The following is a 16,732-nucleotide window of genomic DNA, read 5'->3' as shown; positions in this document are numbered from 1 at the left end:
GGCTGCTAATCAGCTAGGAAGAGTGGCTGGGATTCGCTGGGCTCCAGCAAGAAGCCAGCACTGACCTCTTCATTTTCGTCTTCGCCATCCTCTCGAAGAACCATGTCTAGGATGTTTCCTTTGATCTTGAAGTCTCGTGAGGTGCTGAGCTTCATGTGCTGCATCAGGTTCACCTGTGACAGGATTGTAAGCATGGGACATCTCCCTACTCATAGGTCCTGCCAGAACAGCTTAAGCTATTTTTAGTGCACCTCTGAGAAACCTTTCCGTTTCTACCTAAAGAAAGCACACACCCACACTTCCTTCTGTATGCTGGGGTTCAGACCATCAGATCAGGAACAGCAAAGAGGCTGAGTGTGGTGGCTCATGCCTGTAATCCCAGCACTTTGGGAGGCTGAGGTGGGAGGATCACTTCAGGCCAGGAGTTTGAGACCAGCCTGGGCAATACAGACCCCATCTCTACAAAAACAAACAAACCCGGAAAATTAGTAGGTGTGGTGGCATATGTCTGTAGTCCCAGCTATTCTGGAGGCTAAGGCCGAAAGATCACTTGAACCTGCACTCCAGCCTGGGTGACAGAATGAGACACCATCTCAAAAAAAAAAGGGTGGTGTGTGGGGGGGATGGCAAACACACAAACGGCTTAGAGTCTTTTCCTCTATTGTAGTTGTGCTGCTTTAGTTTGCTAGATCTGTCAAGAAGGTAAATGGGAATGGAAGGACATAATAAGAGAATGTTTACCTTGGACCTCTTAGAAAGGTGGATGAGAAATTTTTCATACTGTTCAATGGCAAAGATGAGGTTAGGGATTGGCTTGGTTTCCCGAAGAACTCTGGCCTAAGGGCAAGGAACATAAGACAAATTTCAGGTTGAACAGTTTTTGAAGTTTTCCTCTGAAGCTGTCACTTACAAAACTGTGTATGGCTTTGGGGGAAAAGTCTGTTTTCCAATCAAATGCAGTTTTACTTATATACCAGTAATCTAAAATTTTTGACAGTTCAATCTGGAAGGACCCAAATGCCAGTAGAGATAATTGCACTGATCCTCTCCATTTAAAATTCCAGTATTTGTTGTTATCTAGAGACTGGCTGAGGAGAGCAGGATCATTTGCAGAAATTTAGTTGTTTTTCTAACTTGAAATTCTTAAGCCTATTCTGACCCTAGCTCTATTTCCTTGTTCTGGTTTGGATACGAGGTTTCACTGCTGGGATTATATATCTTTCCCCCTAACTTGAATTGTAATTTGTAGGTCCTTATACATTTTTGTGTGTGTGTATATGTATATCTGTGTGTGTCTGTGTGTGTATATATATATTTGTATATATTTTTAACCCATGAGGATACTGTACACTTTTTTTTATTTTTATTTTTTTTGTGATGGAGTCTCACTCTGTCGCCCAGACTGGAGTGCAGTGGCCGGATCTCAGCTCACTGCAAGCTCCGCCTCCTGGGTTCACGCCATTCTCCTGCCTCAGCCTCCCAAGTAGCTGGGACTACAGGCGCCCACCACCTCGCCCGGCTAGTTTTTTGTATTTTTTAGTAGAGACGGGATTTCACCGTGTTAGCCAGGATGGTCTCGATCTCCTGACCTCGTGATCCACCCGTCTCGGCCTCCCAAAGTGCTGGGATTACAGGCTTGAGCCACTGCGCCCGGCCCACATTTTTTTTTTTAACATTATCTTGGAGCTAAATCCAGAGAGCCGAACATTTAGATGTTTATTTTTTTCATATCTCTCCAGCATAAATATACTATAACCTATTTAGCCAGTCCTCTATTAATGGATATCTTTGTTTCTAATATTTTACTTTTATGAATAATGTTGTGAGGACCATCCTGTACACAGGCCTGTATATCCTAAAAGTGAAACTGTTACATCAGAATGTATGTTTATCTTCTGAGATTCAGTAGTCATTGCTAAGCCTCTGGAGAGGCTGTACTAATTTTCACCTTTGCCAGCAATGTACTAAGTGCCTCCTTTCCTGTACCCCCTCTGACTCTTACACATCTTTTAGGGAGCACCTTTTGCATTCACCAACTTTACCTAAAAATAATTTCTCCCAATTGAGTATCACAAGTTATTTTACTATTTCTATTTCAACTCAAGGTTTTCTGATGCTTCCTGAATAAAATGTTTTTGGTTCAGAGGAAAAATAAGATGCTCCATCTGATCATAAAATCCCTGATTTGAGAAGCAGTCATGTATATAATACACACACACACTTTTTGGTAACAGCTTTATAGAGCTATATGCCATACAATTCACTCACAATGTACTTTTCAGTATTTTCAGAGTTGTGCAACCATCACCAGTCAATTCTAAAACATTTTCATCACCCCCAAAAGATATTCCATACCCTTTTTAGCTGTCACCCCAGTTTCCCCATCTCGAGCTACTACTAATCTAGTTTGCCTTTTTAGATTTATTTATTCTGGGCATTTCATGAAAATAGAATCATACAACATGTGGTCTTTTTGTCACTGGCTTCTTTCGCTTAATGTTTTCAGGGTTCACTAACAACCATATTTTAATGGTCAGTGTCAGCAGCTTACCATGGCGGTGGCAACGGTGGCAGGTTTCTCCTTTTTCTCTCCTGTATAGTTTAGGCTCTTACTCTTATTCTAAAGAAACAGAAACACATTCTCTTATTCCTGATGATTTTTCTGTAGAGCTAGCATGCTAGTGGTAATTTTTTTTTTCTTTTTCTTTTTGAGATGGAGTCTTGCTGTCATCCAGGCTGGTGTGCAGTGGTGCGATGTTGACTCACTGTAACCTCCGCCTCCCAAGTTAAGCGATTCTTGTGCCCCAGCTTCCCGAGTAGCTGGGACTACAGGCACGCGCCACCACACTCAGCTAATTTTTGTATTTTTAGTAGAGACGGGGTTTCGCCATGTTGGCCGGGCTGGTTTCGAACTCCTGGCCTCACGTGATCTGCCCACCTCAGCCTCCCAAAGTGCTGGGATTACAGGCCTGAGCCACCACGCCCACCAGCTAGTGGCAATTTTCTTAGAAGGTAATTACACAGGGTATGAAGGCCAAGTCTGGAATAGGATTATCTGTGTGACAGATGTTAGAAGATAGGGAAAAAATGTGATGCTTTGTAATCCTCAGATATTTTTCTTTTTTAATTGTTTACAATCTGTTGTTCTTAGAGCTGGCACGTGGAAGTTGAAGGCAGGACTATTACTGCACTGGGTCAGCCAAGGAGCTGGTGAAGTACTCTAAAGAGTGGTTAAAATGGGGACTGTCAAGGTGGTAGCAGGAATAGGCATTTCTATTTCTATTTTAGCCAGTGGACTAAAAGGATTCCATAAAGGAGAGGAAGCTGAGGAGGCTGCTGCAGGGCCCTGCAGTCTTCGCACTTACAAGCAATCACCAGATATATTTTATTTTCGTTACTCAGCAAAGCCAAAACTAGATACATTATATGTGCAATGGGTTATCATGCTCAAGAAGGGTTTAAAGGGTCACAGAACACTTCCCTGTGTTGTAAATTATTGGGTAATAAAGAGCTGGAGAGGGATGAAGAACTAATAAAAGGAACCAAAAGGTATAGGATTCTGATAATATCAAGACTTGAGTCAGGCGAGACGGGAGAAAAACCTACCCAAATGTAAGGTACAGAAATGTAGGAAGCTTTTTACCTCAAGGGGAGTTCTAAACCTTCTTAGGAAGGGAATATACCATACTCCACGAGGACAAGAGAATTAAAGAAACAGACCTGAAAATAAGAGAAGCTCTGCAACTGGAGCCATGAGAGAAACAGGTTTGTTCCACATGTCATGTTCTGGAAAATGAACTGTAGACATTCCAGAGGGGCTGGTATGTAGGAATCTGTTTTTGGCCCTGGAAGGCAGGGTAGAGGATGGTAGAGGGTGAAGCCCTATTAAGTCGGGGGCAAGGAAGCAGTCACAGATCAACCTCACTGACCAAGTGGGAAGTGAACCATCTTCCCAGAGGTTGTGTCCAAGATGGGACCCCGTTCAACTCCTTAGATCAACCCTGTTCCCTGCCCATTGCAACTGATCCAGGCAGGACTAAAATTAGAGCCAGAAGAGAAGCATCTTTTTTTTTTTTGAGATGGAGTTTCACCCTGTCGCCCAGGCTGAAGTACAATGGTGTGATCTTGGCTCACTGCAACCTCTGCCTCCCAGGTTCAAGCGATTCTCCTGCCTCAGCTTCCTGAGTAGCTGGGATTACAGGCATGTACTACCACGCCCCGCTTTTTTTTTTCTTTTTTTTTGAGACAGAGTCATGCTCTGTTGCCCAGGCTAGAGTGCAGTGGCATGATCTTTTCTCACTGCAACCTCCACCTCCTGGGTTCAAGTAATTCTGCCTCAGCCTCCCGAGTAGCTGGGATTACAGGTGCCTGCCACCATGCCCAGCTAATTTTTGTATTTTTTTAGTAGAGATGGGGTTTCACCATGTTGGCCAGGCTAGTCTCGAACTCCAGACCTTGTGATCCACCTGCCTCAGCCTCCCAAAGTGCTGGGATTACAGGTGTGAGCCACCGTGCCCGGCTATTTTTTGTATCTTTAGTAGAGATGGGGTTTTGCCATGTTGGCCAGGCTGGTCTCGAACTCTGGACCTCGTGATTCTCCCACCTCAGCCTCCCAAAGTGCTAGGATTACAGGCATGAGCCAGGCACCCGGCCCTTGAGAAGCATCTTTTAAAGGTATACAGTTCTAGGCAGAATGTTAAGAGTTGGTGCAATGGTTTTCGTTGCTTTCTTCCCATTGAGATCTAAGGAACTGGGGAAATGAAGAGGGGGCTACAAGAGAATAACAGTTCACTGAGAGATGTGGAAAATGCAATCCCCATTTCTAGATAAGGGTTGGAGTTAATGGAACCATGCATGGGCTCTTGCCCAGGGGTATTCATTAAGTACATCTCACAAAAACAGAAAAATGTAAAATGTTTGCCTGCAGATCAGCTGATTTGTCAGTAAGGCTTTAAATCAAATATGGATGGAGGAGGAGGAATGCCCAGGGAGGAAATGAAACTGATTACTGTGTAATGAGGGGAAAATAATAGTCTAGGAAGTAGTAGTGATTCCCAGAAGAAAATGCTTGAGAATGGGGTCAGAAACACGAAAATCCAAAACCTTGCAACATTTTACATGTCAACAAGTATCAGGTATGACTCTAGAGCAATGGTTGGCTAATTAAAGACCATAGTATAAATCTGGCCCATGGCCTGTTTTTGACAAGAAAATTTCATTGGAACATAGCCATGCTCGTTTATTTGTATGTTGTCTATGGCTGCTTTTTATGTTCTAATAGTAGAGTAGGTGTGATAGAGACTGTATGACCCACATTTACTATCTGGCCCTTTACAGAGAAAGTGTGCCAATTCCTGCTATCGAGTCTAACTAGCTGGGTTCAAGTCTCAGATCTGCCTTTTACTCATGGTCTGTTCTTGGGCATTCTGATTAACCTTTCTAAATCTTTTCTCATCATGCATATGGGGATAACTACTAATCAAAACCTATAGCTAGGATGAATGAGATGATGTATGAAGAAAGCTTAACACATCAGACACAAGGTAGAGGTTCTCTAAGTATTACCTGTTCTAATAAAATGATTAGACAATGTGACTTTTGAATCACAACAAGGGTAGTAAATAGGATCTAACAGCAGTATTTCCCAGACTGTACTCTATGGAACATTATTCTGCCAAATAGTAGTAACATTTGTTATTTTTAAAAAAATGTTCTTGAATAGGTCTGAAAACTACTAATGAACATACTGTTGGAACTCTCAGCGTTGTTTTTATTTTTCTTGATACAGGGTCTCACTCTGTTGCCCTGGAGTACAGTGGCATGATCATGGCTCACTGCAGCCTTCAAGTCCTGGGCTCAAGTGATCTTCCTGCCTCAGCCTCCCAAGTAGCTGGGACTATAGGCAAATACCTGGCTAAATTTTAAATTTTTTGTAGAGATGGGGTCTCACTATGTTGCCCAGGCTGGTCTTGAACTCCTGGCCTCAAGTGATCTTTTTACCTCCATTAACCACCATGGCTGGTCTCAGCGCCTTTAATATGCAAATGGACACCATGAATCTCTAAGGTGAGAGATACGGTATGAGCATCTCTCCCTGAATTCCTTTTTTTGAGGACTGTCTCAGTCTATATAGGATATTTTGTGAAATGTGGCTTTATAGGTAACCTTAAGACTTGGAGATGAGGAAACTCAAAACCCAAATACGGTAATGGACAGATATATATCCAACAGATTTGTTTGACGAATGGCACCCACATGAAAATTTACAAGCATGAGGTTTAAGAAAGCATTCCTGCAAGCATTTGGGTGAGATAAAAGGAGAGGACCAGAAGTAATAGCTTTATGACAGTTGACTACTGGCTGGATGGCTGGATATAGAAAATGGATGATGATGCATTCCTGACCCAGATCACAAAACTGATACAAAGACAAGGTGACAGGGAGTCTCAGCTATCAGTCCATTACTAAGAACTCCTTCAGCTAAACCCAGATGATAGCCCACTTGATGGCTGATTCTTTTTTTTTTTTTTTTTTTTTTTTGAGATGGATTCCCTCTGTTGCCCAGAGCGGAGTGCAATGGCGCGATCTTTGCTCACTGCAATCTCCGCCCTCCAGGTTCAAGCGATTCTCCTGCCTCAGCCTCCCAAGTAGCTGGGATTACAGGTGCCCACCACCATGCTCAGCTAATTTTTTGTATTTTTATTAGAGATGGGGTTTCACCAGATTGGCCAGGCTGGTCTCGAAGTCCTGACCTCAGGTGATCCACCCGCCTTAACCTCCCAAAGTGCTGGAATTACAGGCGTAAGCCACCGTGCCCAGCCGATTGCTGATTCTTAAAGGGAGGGGAAGAGGCACCCTGAATACACATACTGAGGCAAGTTACCGATAAAATGATATTGTGCCTGTAAGTGATGCAGAGGCAGAAAACAAGTGAAGCATCACTATCAAAGTGGTCACAATTCATTGCTTTAATAATTGGTTCTAGAATCTTGGTTGAGATTGACACTTAGTGGACCCATTCTCTTTGATTCCTCAAAGATCAGTAACAGCCCTGTGATACATTTACTGCATGACTAAGTGGCCTTAGGAGACAGTAGATCTCTCGTTTCTTCCTCTTTCCAACCAGGGGTGATTCTGTCCCTTAAGGACAACTGGCAATTTCTGGAGACATTTTTGGCTGTTACAACTAGGGGGCTGCTATTGGCATCCGGTAGGTGGAGGCCAGGGATGCTGCTCAACATCCCAAAATGCACAGAACAGGTCCCACAGCAAAGAATTATCTAGCCCAACATGTCAATAGTGGTGAGGTTAAAAAACTCTGGTTTAAGCAAACAGTAAAGGAGATTCAAGTACTGCCGGAATCTGATGGTATTTAGGACCAAATGACACCTACAAAGCCCACGTCCTTCCACTTCCCTGAAAGTGCCCTCACTGCACTGCCATCTCCTCACAGCCCTTCTTCATGTGCTTGCTGCTACTCTGCTCACACTCCCAGAGGATGCCTCATGGCATGGACTTTCAGTCACCCAGGAATAAACCAAGTCCATGAGCCCAAGCATGCTTTTTCCTTCCTTGCTCCAAATGCAAACATATATGCTTCCTTTCTCCAAATTAAGTGAAACAGTTTTCTTTACATAAATAAAGATCTCCTTGCTCCAAAGCCCTCAAGCCTTGACTTGGTCTCTGATGGGTGCCTCCAGCTTGTGGTAAGCAAGGGAAAAAGTTTATATATGCTCAGTTCAGGTGATCAATAGTCCCCTGGGCATGTAAGAAATCCTTTCTTGAAGACCTATTGGGTACTGCCTCTGAATCACTTACCTGTACATAAGAAATGAAAGAATAACACACAGGGGTCAGATGAGAACCAGACAGCTTCACCTGCAACAAGGGAAAACGAAACCAATGTAACCAGCAATAAAAGTGCTTCCCCCATTCCTAGGAAAGACATTCTCAACTCACCAGCTTTTCCATATTTTTTGGAATTCCTCCAGAGCTCTGACACACCTGGAGATACTAATAAAAAAAGATTACTAGATTTAGCAGACTATCCTATGAAGCTACAAGTGACTGCTGTAGTGAGCTTATGGAGTGTGACTCATCATTCTGACTGAAGAGGGAAAAGAAAAATTCACAGAGAAGCCAAGACACAAGGCTTCCTTATTCCTCTCCTCCAAAGCTCCTAAGCTTCCCAGACAATAGGTAATGAAGGGTTTGTTTCTGACTTGCTCATTTCTTTAAAAATTCCTCAGGTTGATAGTCCCTGTATATAAAACCCAACTACTTTGCTGTTTTTCCTTTTAAAGATGCCAAGAAAGAGAAGAGGCTCTCGGTGTTTCCACTACAGCAGCTTAGCCACATGTAGCTAGAGCTGCACATTCTGAGAGAGCCACACTGTTGTGATGCAGGGTGGTCCACATCTTTCTTGGGTTATCTGTGCCTTTCTAAGTATTTAATATGGATCGTTGCTAGAAACACAAACAGTAAGGGCAGGGTACGCCTTGTATTTTTATAAAAAACAATTGTCTTCCCCACCTTAGTACTTGATCTATAAGGCATTTAACACCTACATGTTAAAGGAATGAAAAAAGGAATAAACACCTCTTTAGTGTCCAGACTGGTTAGAAATGGTATAATTTCTATGCATTATGGGCTCAGATTTAATTCTAGGATTGTTTTAGATTAAACCTTAGAAGGTATTTAAAAGAGGCATTCATTCTCAATCAGGTGCCACATACATGCCAAGGAATTAAAGGCCTCCAAAAGCAGATTTTTATTTTTATTTTTTTATTTTTGAGATGGGGTCTCTGTTGCCAAGGCTGGAGTGCAGTGGCACAATCTCAGCTCACTGCAACCTCCACCTCCCGGGTTCAAGTGATTCTCCTGCCTCAGCCTCCTGAGTAGCTGGGATTACAGGTGCCCGCCACCACGCCCGGCTAATTTTTGTATTTTTAGTAGAGACGGGGTTTCACCATGTTGGCCAGGCTGGTCTTGAACTCCTGACCTCAGGTGATCCACCCGCCTCAGCCTCCCAAAGTGCTGGGATTATAGGCATGAGCCACCATGTCTGACCCAAAAGCAGATCAGAATTATAAACTCTTTTTCCCTGGCTTGTGGAGATGCCTGCCACGTACTGACCAAACTAAAATGAAACCATGACCTGCCAAGATGGAGGCAAACGCTCTCTTGTTTGGGGACATTCTGCAGCAGTGGGCTACTGCCCCAGCCTCATCTCCTGGCTCACTGGGGTAGAATGGTGGGGGTGAATCTGCTTGTCGCAAATACTTACATATCTGACAAGTGCTGTAAGTGTGGTGTACATTTTGCACAAGTCCTTTAACAAGGTGTCCACACAGCTGCCTGATGGCAGAGCTGTCTGCACCAGCTCATGGAAAAATGTAAGCAGAGTTCCCAGTTGCATGACGATGGCTTTCTCGACAGGCTGATTTGGCAGAGTTGTCTGAGAAGAGGCCTCTTCTAAAGAAAAATAAAATTGGCACATTCAAACCCAACTTCATTTTCTAGTTAAGAGTAAAGGAGATTTAGAAATTGATTACTACTAACTAAAAAGTCTTTATGGAAAAATGAACATTCAATATGCAGAGTGAATTAATAATTGTACTGTGATAAGACATACGATCTTCTACTTCTTTCATCACATAGGAAAAAATCTAGCTTAAAAGCAAATAAGAAATTTAGCTCAGGGGCTCCATTTTTATGCACTAGCCCAGTATGAATTTTGACCTTGCTCATGTCAATTCCTGGAATCCCAGTTGAACTTATCTTACCTGATACAGTTTCTTGGCTCACTTGTCCCTTAAGCTTGGTGATTAGCCAGTCCACTTCTTCTAGAACCTTCTCGGCCTGACTCAGAACAAGTAACTGAAAGAAAAGAATGCCTGGTGTGATTCACTACACACAGCTGTCGGGGTAATATAATAACTGTGGTCACCTGGCCACCTACAGGTGGGTTACAGGTCTCAGGACACAAGCCACTATAGGACACAAGTCACTTCACATAGAGTAGAATGGAAGGAATGACAAAGCTATTCTCCATGGCTCAGGTACAACACTTACACAGATAGTGGGGGCAGCCGTTCTCAAATTCACTATTGCAAAGTGGTTTGTTTTCTCCACCTCTACATCCTGGGGAAAAAAGAGAGGTGAGACCTAATGACAGTAAGGTTGTTCCCTTGACCCCCATCCCCACACAGGGTATTGTACTGAAGGCTCATTATAGTACCTGGTCTATATCTCCCAGATGCCCATGGATATCCTGGGACAAGTCACGCAGCAGAATGACAGGACTCTTATACAAAACATGCAGGCTGAAGAGCAAGTTCATCAAGCTCTTGCAAAACAAGGCATCCTCTAGGAATAGGAAGAAAAGCAAATTAAAAGGTAAGTTATGGCCAGGCGTGGTGGCTCACGCCTGTCATCCCAGCACCTTGGGAGGCCAAGGCAGGTGGATCACCTGAGGTCAGGAGTTCGAGACCAGCCTGACCAACATGGAGACACCCCATCTCTACTAAAAACACAGAATTCGCTGGGCGTGGTGGCGCATGCCTGTAATCCCAGCTACTTGGGAGGCTGAGGCAGAAGAATTGCTTGAACCCAGGAGGCAGAGGCTGTGGTGAGCCAAGATTGTGCCATTGCATTCTAGCCTGGGCAACAAGAGCAAAACTCTGTCTCAAAAAAAAAAAAAAAAAAAAAAAAAGAAAGGGAAAAAAAAGGTAAGTTATAACCCAGTCAGGTCCCTCAGGTATGTGTACAGGGTATGTGGGGTGGAGTGCCTAACCAGAACAGGAAGTAACTTGTCATGTCCCAGGCACAACATCCCAGTGTTACACATACTACAGCCAAGCAGTTAGTCTGCAATGATGCCTCTTTATCCATGTGCCCAAGGAAGGCAGACATTTCCCATCATTAGTCATGATTACTGTGTAACTCGCATCCAGATCAAGTACATTCCGAGTATTTTAGGGACTCCCTCCTAACTTGCCCCACCAAGGAAACTGCTATCCTGACTTCTAACATCTCAGATGAATTTTGTCTAATTTTGAACTTCATCTAAATGGAATTCTACAGTAAGTACCCTTTTTTTCTATCTGGCTTCTTTTGTCTTACAGTACGTTTGTGAGATCCTCTCCAAGTTGTGTGTACATGTAGTTTGTTCATGCTCATTTGCTGTATAGGATTCCACTGTGTGAATATATCATAATTCTTTTATCCTTTCTACTGCTGATGAACACTTAGGTTTGTTTTTACCTATTAAAATAGTGCTGCTAAGAGGACTCTTCCACATTTTTCTGTTGTGGCTGGAATTGTTGAGTCATGGGCATATATTTAATTTTAGTAGATATTGCTGAACAGCTTTCCAGAGTGGTTATACCAGTTTATACCTCCACCCCCAGTGAATGAAAGGCCCAACTACTCTATATTCTTGCCAACACTTAAACTTGGTATTAGGTGTCTGTTTCATTTTGACCACTCTGGTGAATGTGTAATGAATGGGGAATACCTTTTCTTTTCCCAATGCCATTGGAGGACAGTGATTTTATATAAAGCCTTTAGGAAAACATGGCAGGAAACTTACCCCGGCTGTTTTCCTTGCAGATCTTTGATGTCCAGGATAACATCTGCACAAACTAAATTAGAGATCATTCAGATATTAAAGAAACATGCCAGAGATAGACCTAGGTGTTGTCAGAAGAGTTCTAGACCTTTCCCTGTCTAAGCAAATCAGCTGCTAAAATATGTTCTTAGATCTCAAGTGGTAATATATGACGAAGGGCATAAAAATAAGTCCAAAATTCTAAGAATTATGAGAATAATATATAATTTAATTCTCAATGTCTATGTCCTTATTGAGGGCCAAAAGTTTTGGGGTCCTTACACCTGAACTTCCTCTGCTTCTACCATAGTGGTCTAGGGCTAAAGCACCCTCTTTTCTTTCCCGTGCACCCAGACTCTCCACTTGAGAATATCAGGTTATCAGAAAGATGTGGGAAAGAGAAATCCTGGCTATAAGAACAGTAGAATTAGCATTTAGAAGCCGAAAGAACAAAGGAGGTTAGAAGAGAGAAGGGCAGAAAAAAGAGAAATAAAAGAGTCAAGAAACCAGACAGAATTTTCTTAGCTAAGTGAAGGGGACTTAAGGTCTTTAGATAGCAAGGGTCTGCATCACCAGACACACAGTCACCTTTCTGCTTCAGCAGTTCTTTCAGCTACAAAGGCACTGAAATGCGGTTATACTTAAGTGTAAATGACTAACAAGAATGCAGTTTTGATCTGTTGAGAAAAAAGGTAAATTAAGAGGCTAACTGAAAGCTCTCTACAAACTGATATTAAAAGATCTTCAGAATACTATGTTCAATGAAATAAGCAGGATGTACAAGTTTTCCTGTGAAGAGGGGTAGGATTGGGAATAAAACTCTGTATTTACTTGGAGAGGAATAAAGAAGGTTGAAGGACACAAAAAACTAAAGGTGTTTACTTATGGGGGAGAGGAGGAACTAAACAGATGGAGGACATGGGTGGGGGAGACCATTCACCATAAATCTCTTGATAATCTCTGGTTTTCAAATCACAGGACTTTATTACCAATTCAAAATTAAATGGAAAAATTTTTGGCCGGGCACGGTGGCTCACGCCTGTAATCCCAGCACTTTGGGAGGCCGAGGCAGGTGGATCACGAGGTCAGCAGATCCAGATCATCCTGGCTAACACGGTGAAACCCCGTCTCTACTAAAAATATAAAAAATTAGCCGGGCATGGTGGCGGGCACCTGTAGTCCCAGCTACTCAGGAGGCTGAGGCAGAAGAATGGCAAGAACCCAGGAGGCGGAGCTTGCAGTGAGCCGAGACTGCGCCACTGCACTCCAGTCTGGGTGACAGAGCAAGACTCCATCTCAAAAAAAAAAAAAAAAAAAAAATTTAAAGAGACTACCTGAAGTTAAGGGAGAAGGGGTAGGTGGTAAAACATTTAAAAATCTAAAAGTTTAAAGTTTAAGAAAGAAACATTTTTTAATTTTCCTATAAATTTTAGCCTTTCTAAATCCATTTATTTTCTCTCAAATTTCCCCCTGCCCCAATTATCTATTTCCTTCCCAGTCCTTTACTCTTTGCAGCAAAAACAGCAGTATGAAATAATGATGCTGAAAGCAAAGTGGGGGTGAGCTGTTTGGAACTGGCATGAAGTAACAAAAGGGACTTTCTTTGGGCAAACCTGGAAGTAGGACGACAGGAAACAGCTCTGCTTTCTAGTGCCAAACACCTTCATACTCAGAAGGCTACAAGTCTTCTGAGGCAAGGGCTCACATAAAGAGGAGTATACTGCAGGGCTTCATTGTCTTTCTCAAGCCCAGGATGTAGATGTGGTAGGAGCACACAGTCCTGGGCTCCGGTAGGTACTGTATCATCCTACAGGAAAATTACTCCTGAATGGAACAGACCCCCAACATGCGGTCCTTCTCTTATTCTTGTGTGTGCTCATGTGGGTGCACACTTACACATATATACATACAACCTATCTCTGCAGAGGTGTTTCTGCTTTGGGGATATAGTTACACTTTCTGAATTAATCATCTTTGGTTGAATTTCCTCCAAAGTCAGTACCAGGTAATTGTGCTGAGAAAGTCAGCTGCTGAATGTCAACTGCCTTCTTCATAATTAACAGACTTTCTTCTTAGAAAAGGGGAAACATCAAGAGTGGCAAAGAACACAGGTTTAAGAAGGTTGAAGGCACCAAAGATCACACAGGATTCTTTCCGTGGTGTTTCACTCTACCCGGAACAAACAAAACAAAAGCAGTATGTTCTTGCCCTGTATGGCTGCATATAAGTATGTTGTGGTAGACATATTACGTAGGAAAGAATATATCTTACAGGTCTTATATTAACTCAGGTGTATAATTTAACATATTATGTAAAATAAGTTCAACTTCAAGAGGACATTTAGATATACACTTTTATGATGCAATAATCCTTGCCTTCTAAGGAATGCTAAATGGAATTGAGTGGTACTAGTACCTGAGGAGAGGAGGGCTCCAGTAGCTTGGACAAACTGGTAAGAACAGTGACTAGCAGGAGGGCTTCTTTGCTATTAAAATCTTCCTCTTGGCTGCTAAGTAAATTCAACAAGGACCTCTGAGAAAGGAAGGCACACACAGCAAGCAAGGTTAGCAGACACAATCCTATCAGGAAGAAGAGGCATCTAGTCAGAGACTCCTAAGACTAGGACACAAAGAATTCAAAGCTACCAAAATTCCAAGAGGATAAAATCTGAAAATAATCCTGAATTGAGCAGTAGTTTCCTAAGCTGTTTTTGACCATAAACCTCTCTGAGAATTCTCCTGAAAACTGGCTCTTTCTGTTCCAACCCCATGCTAAATGTAGATAAGGAACTATGTACCCAATTTCTGGTGGCTCACAGCTCCCTGGAGCCTATCCATTGATCTCAGGCTTAGACCAGGCACCAAACCCAGCGTTCCTTATATACCTTCCCTGTTACCTGAAATAAGTATGTATTTGATTATTTGTCAGTGTCTTTCTACTATAATGTAAGCTCCATAAGGATAGGAATATTTTGTTTCTTTTATTCCCTGCTATATCCCCAGCACCTAGAACTGTTTCTGGCACATGGTAGGAACTTCAAAATTACTTGTTAAATAAAAAAGTCCTGTGATAGAACATCCTGATATTTTGACAACTATTGGTTAGAAACTAACAAGCTATGCAGTGAGCTGAGATCCGGCCACTGCATTCCAGCCTGGGCGACAGAGCCAGACTCCGTCTCAAAAAAAAAAAAAGAAACTAACAAGCTATATTGTCCAGTCTTTACGGAGTCTATCAGACCAAGCCAAATTATACCACAGACTCAGAAACAAAAACAGACTCTATACCTTGAAGATTCCTTTCTGTTTACATCAACTCAAACAGTGGTCCTTGGAGGTAATGAGTATTGCAGGTTGGGTGGCTAAATACACATCCTCACTATACATTATCTTCCATTCTGAGAGCTATGTCCTGTGGCTTGGATGACCCAGAAAAAATTCATTTCCTACTTGGTCACTGTCTGCCCATTCTTACCAGCTGCCCCTGCTAACAGTTCCTTTGCAAAGCCCCTCAGGCTGCTACAGCAGCTTCGCAAGGCTTCTCACCTGAAATTGCCGGATCTGGAATGCTGTTCTCTGAGTGACACTGACGTCTGCGTCTTCTCTCTCTTCTCCTTCCTTATCTGTGACATCTATGAATGGAAAAGAAACTCTGTCTTCTTTGATATAAACTCATGCTTCTTGGCCTTTTAATAGCTAAAATTTTTGAAAGCCAAAAAAAGTCTAAAGGCAGAGTTAAATTTATTTCTAAAATTTTGTGATTTCTTAATACTATATTCCATTTTCCAGTCACTCTTTATGGTTGAATATAATCCAGTAGGTGCCAATCCTGAATCCACTAGATGTCACTCCTTAGCAACATTAGGACTGTTCTCAAGTGTCTTCTGGTAGATTAACAAATGGAATTAAGGGGTTGAGTTAAGGAGAAACCTAAATCAAGTCAATTTATTGATACTGCAATGCTCACCCAGAGCTCTGAGAAACTGCTGAATCTTGGGCTGATAGAACTGTTGCACAGCACTGAATATTTTCTGTAAACCCTCCAAGCACAGCAGTGAGATGCTCTTTCCTTTCTCTTTCTTTCCCGACTCTTCCACTGAAGTAGGAATTGAAGTGTATCTCCATAGCAAGACTCTGAAGCAGGGTAAAGTGGTTTTGTTTTTAAAGACAGGTTCACCAAGATAAAATTACATACAGTAAAATTCATACCCTGTAGGTGAACAGTTCTAGAATTTTAAAAAAACTTATATGGTTGTGTAATCTCCCCACAATCAAGGTATTTCTATCACTCTAAAAGTTCCCTTATGCTCACTGATAGTCTATGCTCTCCTCCCATTTCCAAGCAACTACTGATCTAATTTCTGTCCCTATGGTTTTACTTTCTACAAAACATCATACAAAAATGGTTATCATTCAGTATATAGCCTTCTGAGTCTGCCTTTAACACAGCAGACTCTATATTCATGAGGGATATTGCTATGCAGTTTTCTTGCAATGGTCTGGGTCTGGTTTAGTATCAGGGTAATGCTGACCTCATTAACTAAATGAGGTGGAATATGTTCTCTCTTATTTTCTAGAATTTGCACAGAATTTACATTACTTCTCCCTTAAATGTTTGGATGAATTTATCACTGAATAGACCTAGATCTGAAGTTTTGTGAAAAGAGTTTGAACCACATATTCAATTTCTTTGAATAGAAATATGATTACTCAGGTTTGTTTTTTTTTTTGAGACAGAGTCTTACTCTGTCACCCAGGCTGGAGTACAGTCAGGTGATCTCAGCTCACTGCAAACTCACACCTCCTGGATTCAAGTGGTCTTCCTGCCTCAGCTTCCCGAGTAGCTGGGACTACAAGTGCATGCCACCACATCTGGCTAATTTTTGTATTTTTTTAGTAGAGTTGGGGTTTCACCTTGTTGGCCAGGCTGGTCTTGAACTGCTGACCTCAGGTGATCCACCTGCCTTGGCCTCCCAAAAGTGCTGGGATTACAGATGTGAGCTACCACGTCTGGCCAGGTTGCCTATTTTTTGTTGAATGAGCTTTCAAGAAATCTGTCTATTAAAGTTTACTGGCATAAAATTGTTAATATTCTGTTATCCATTTTTTTTTTTTTTTTTTT

At 42.2% G+C, this 16,732-nt stretch overlaps 1 protein-coding gene across 3 annotated transcripts in view; it reads right to left on the bottom strand.

The window, feature by feature from the left end:
• The window catches only part of FANCI (Fanconi anemia, complementation group I), an 81,872-nt gene that overhangs the window by 1,798 nt on the left and 63,342 nt on the right, over nucleotides 1-16,732 (bottom strand). For all 3 annotated transcript variants that reach the window (XM_011986319.1, XM_011986317.1, XM_011986318.1), the window contains 13 exons: nucleotides 15,578-15,744; nucleotides 15,157-15,242; nucleotides 14,027-14,143; nucleotides 11,594-11,645; nucleotides 10,241-10,368; nucleotides 10,075-10,143; nucleotides 9,786-9,879; nucleotides 9,287-9,474; nucleotides 7,960-8,013; nucleotides 7,819-7,878; nucleotides 2,552-2,620; nucleotides 742-837; nucleotides 66-173 (listed from right to left, as the gene is read on the bottom strand). In XM_011986319.1, coding sequence (XP_011841709.1) covers nucleotides 66-173; nucleotides 742-837; nucleotides 2,552-2,620; nucleotides 7,819-7,878; nucleotides 7,960-8,013; nucleotides 9,287-9,474; nucleotides 9,786-9,879; nucleotides 10,075-10,143; nucleotides 10,241-10,368; nucleotides 11,594-11,645; nucleotides 14,027-14,143; nucleotides 15,157-15,242; nucleotides 15,578-15,744 — 1,288 coding nt within the window. The remainder of the gene's footprint in view (nucleotides 1-65; nucleotides 174-741; nucleotides 838-2,551; nucleotides 2,621-7,818; nucleotides 7,879-7,959; nucleotides 8,014-9,286; nucleotides 9,475-9,785; nucleotides 9,880-10,074; nucleotides 10,144-10,240; nucleotides 10,369-11,593; nucleotides 11,646-14,026; nucleotides 14,144-15,156; nucleotides 15,243-15,577; nucleotides 15,745-16,732) is intronic.

Source organism: Mandrillus leucophaeus, unplaced genomic scaffold, assembly GCF_000951045.1.
Source record: "Mandrillus leucophaeus isolate KB7577 unplaced genomic scaffold, Mleu.le_1.0 Scaffold297, whole genome shotgun sequence".
Lineage (NCBI taxonomy): Eukaryota > Metazoa > Chordata > Mammalia > Primates > Cercopithecidae > Mandrillus > Mandrillus leucophaeus.
This window is presented reverse-complemented; position numbering and strand designations above follow the sequence as displayed.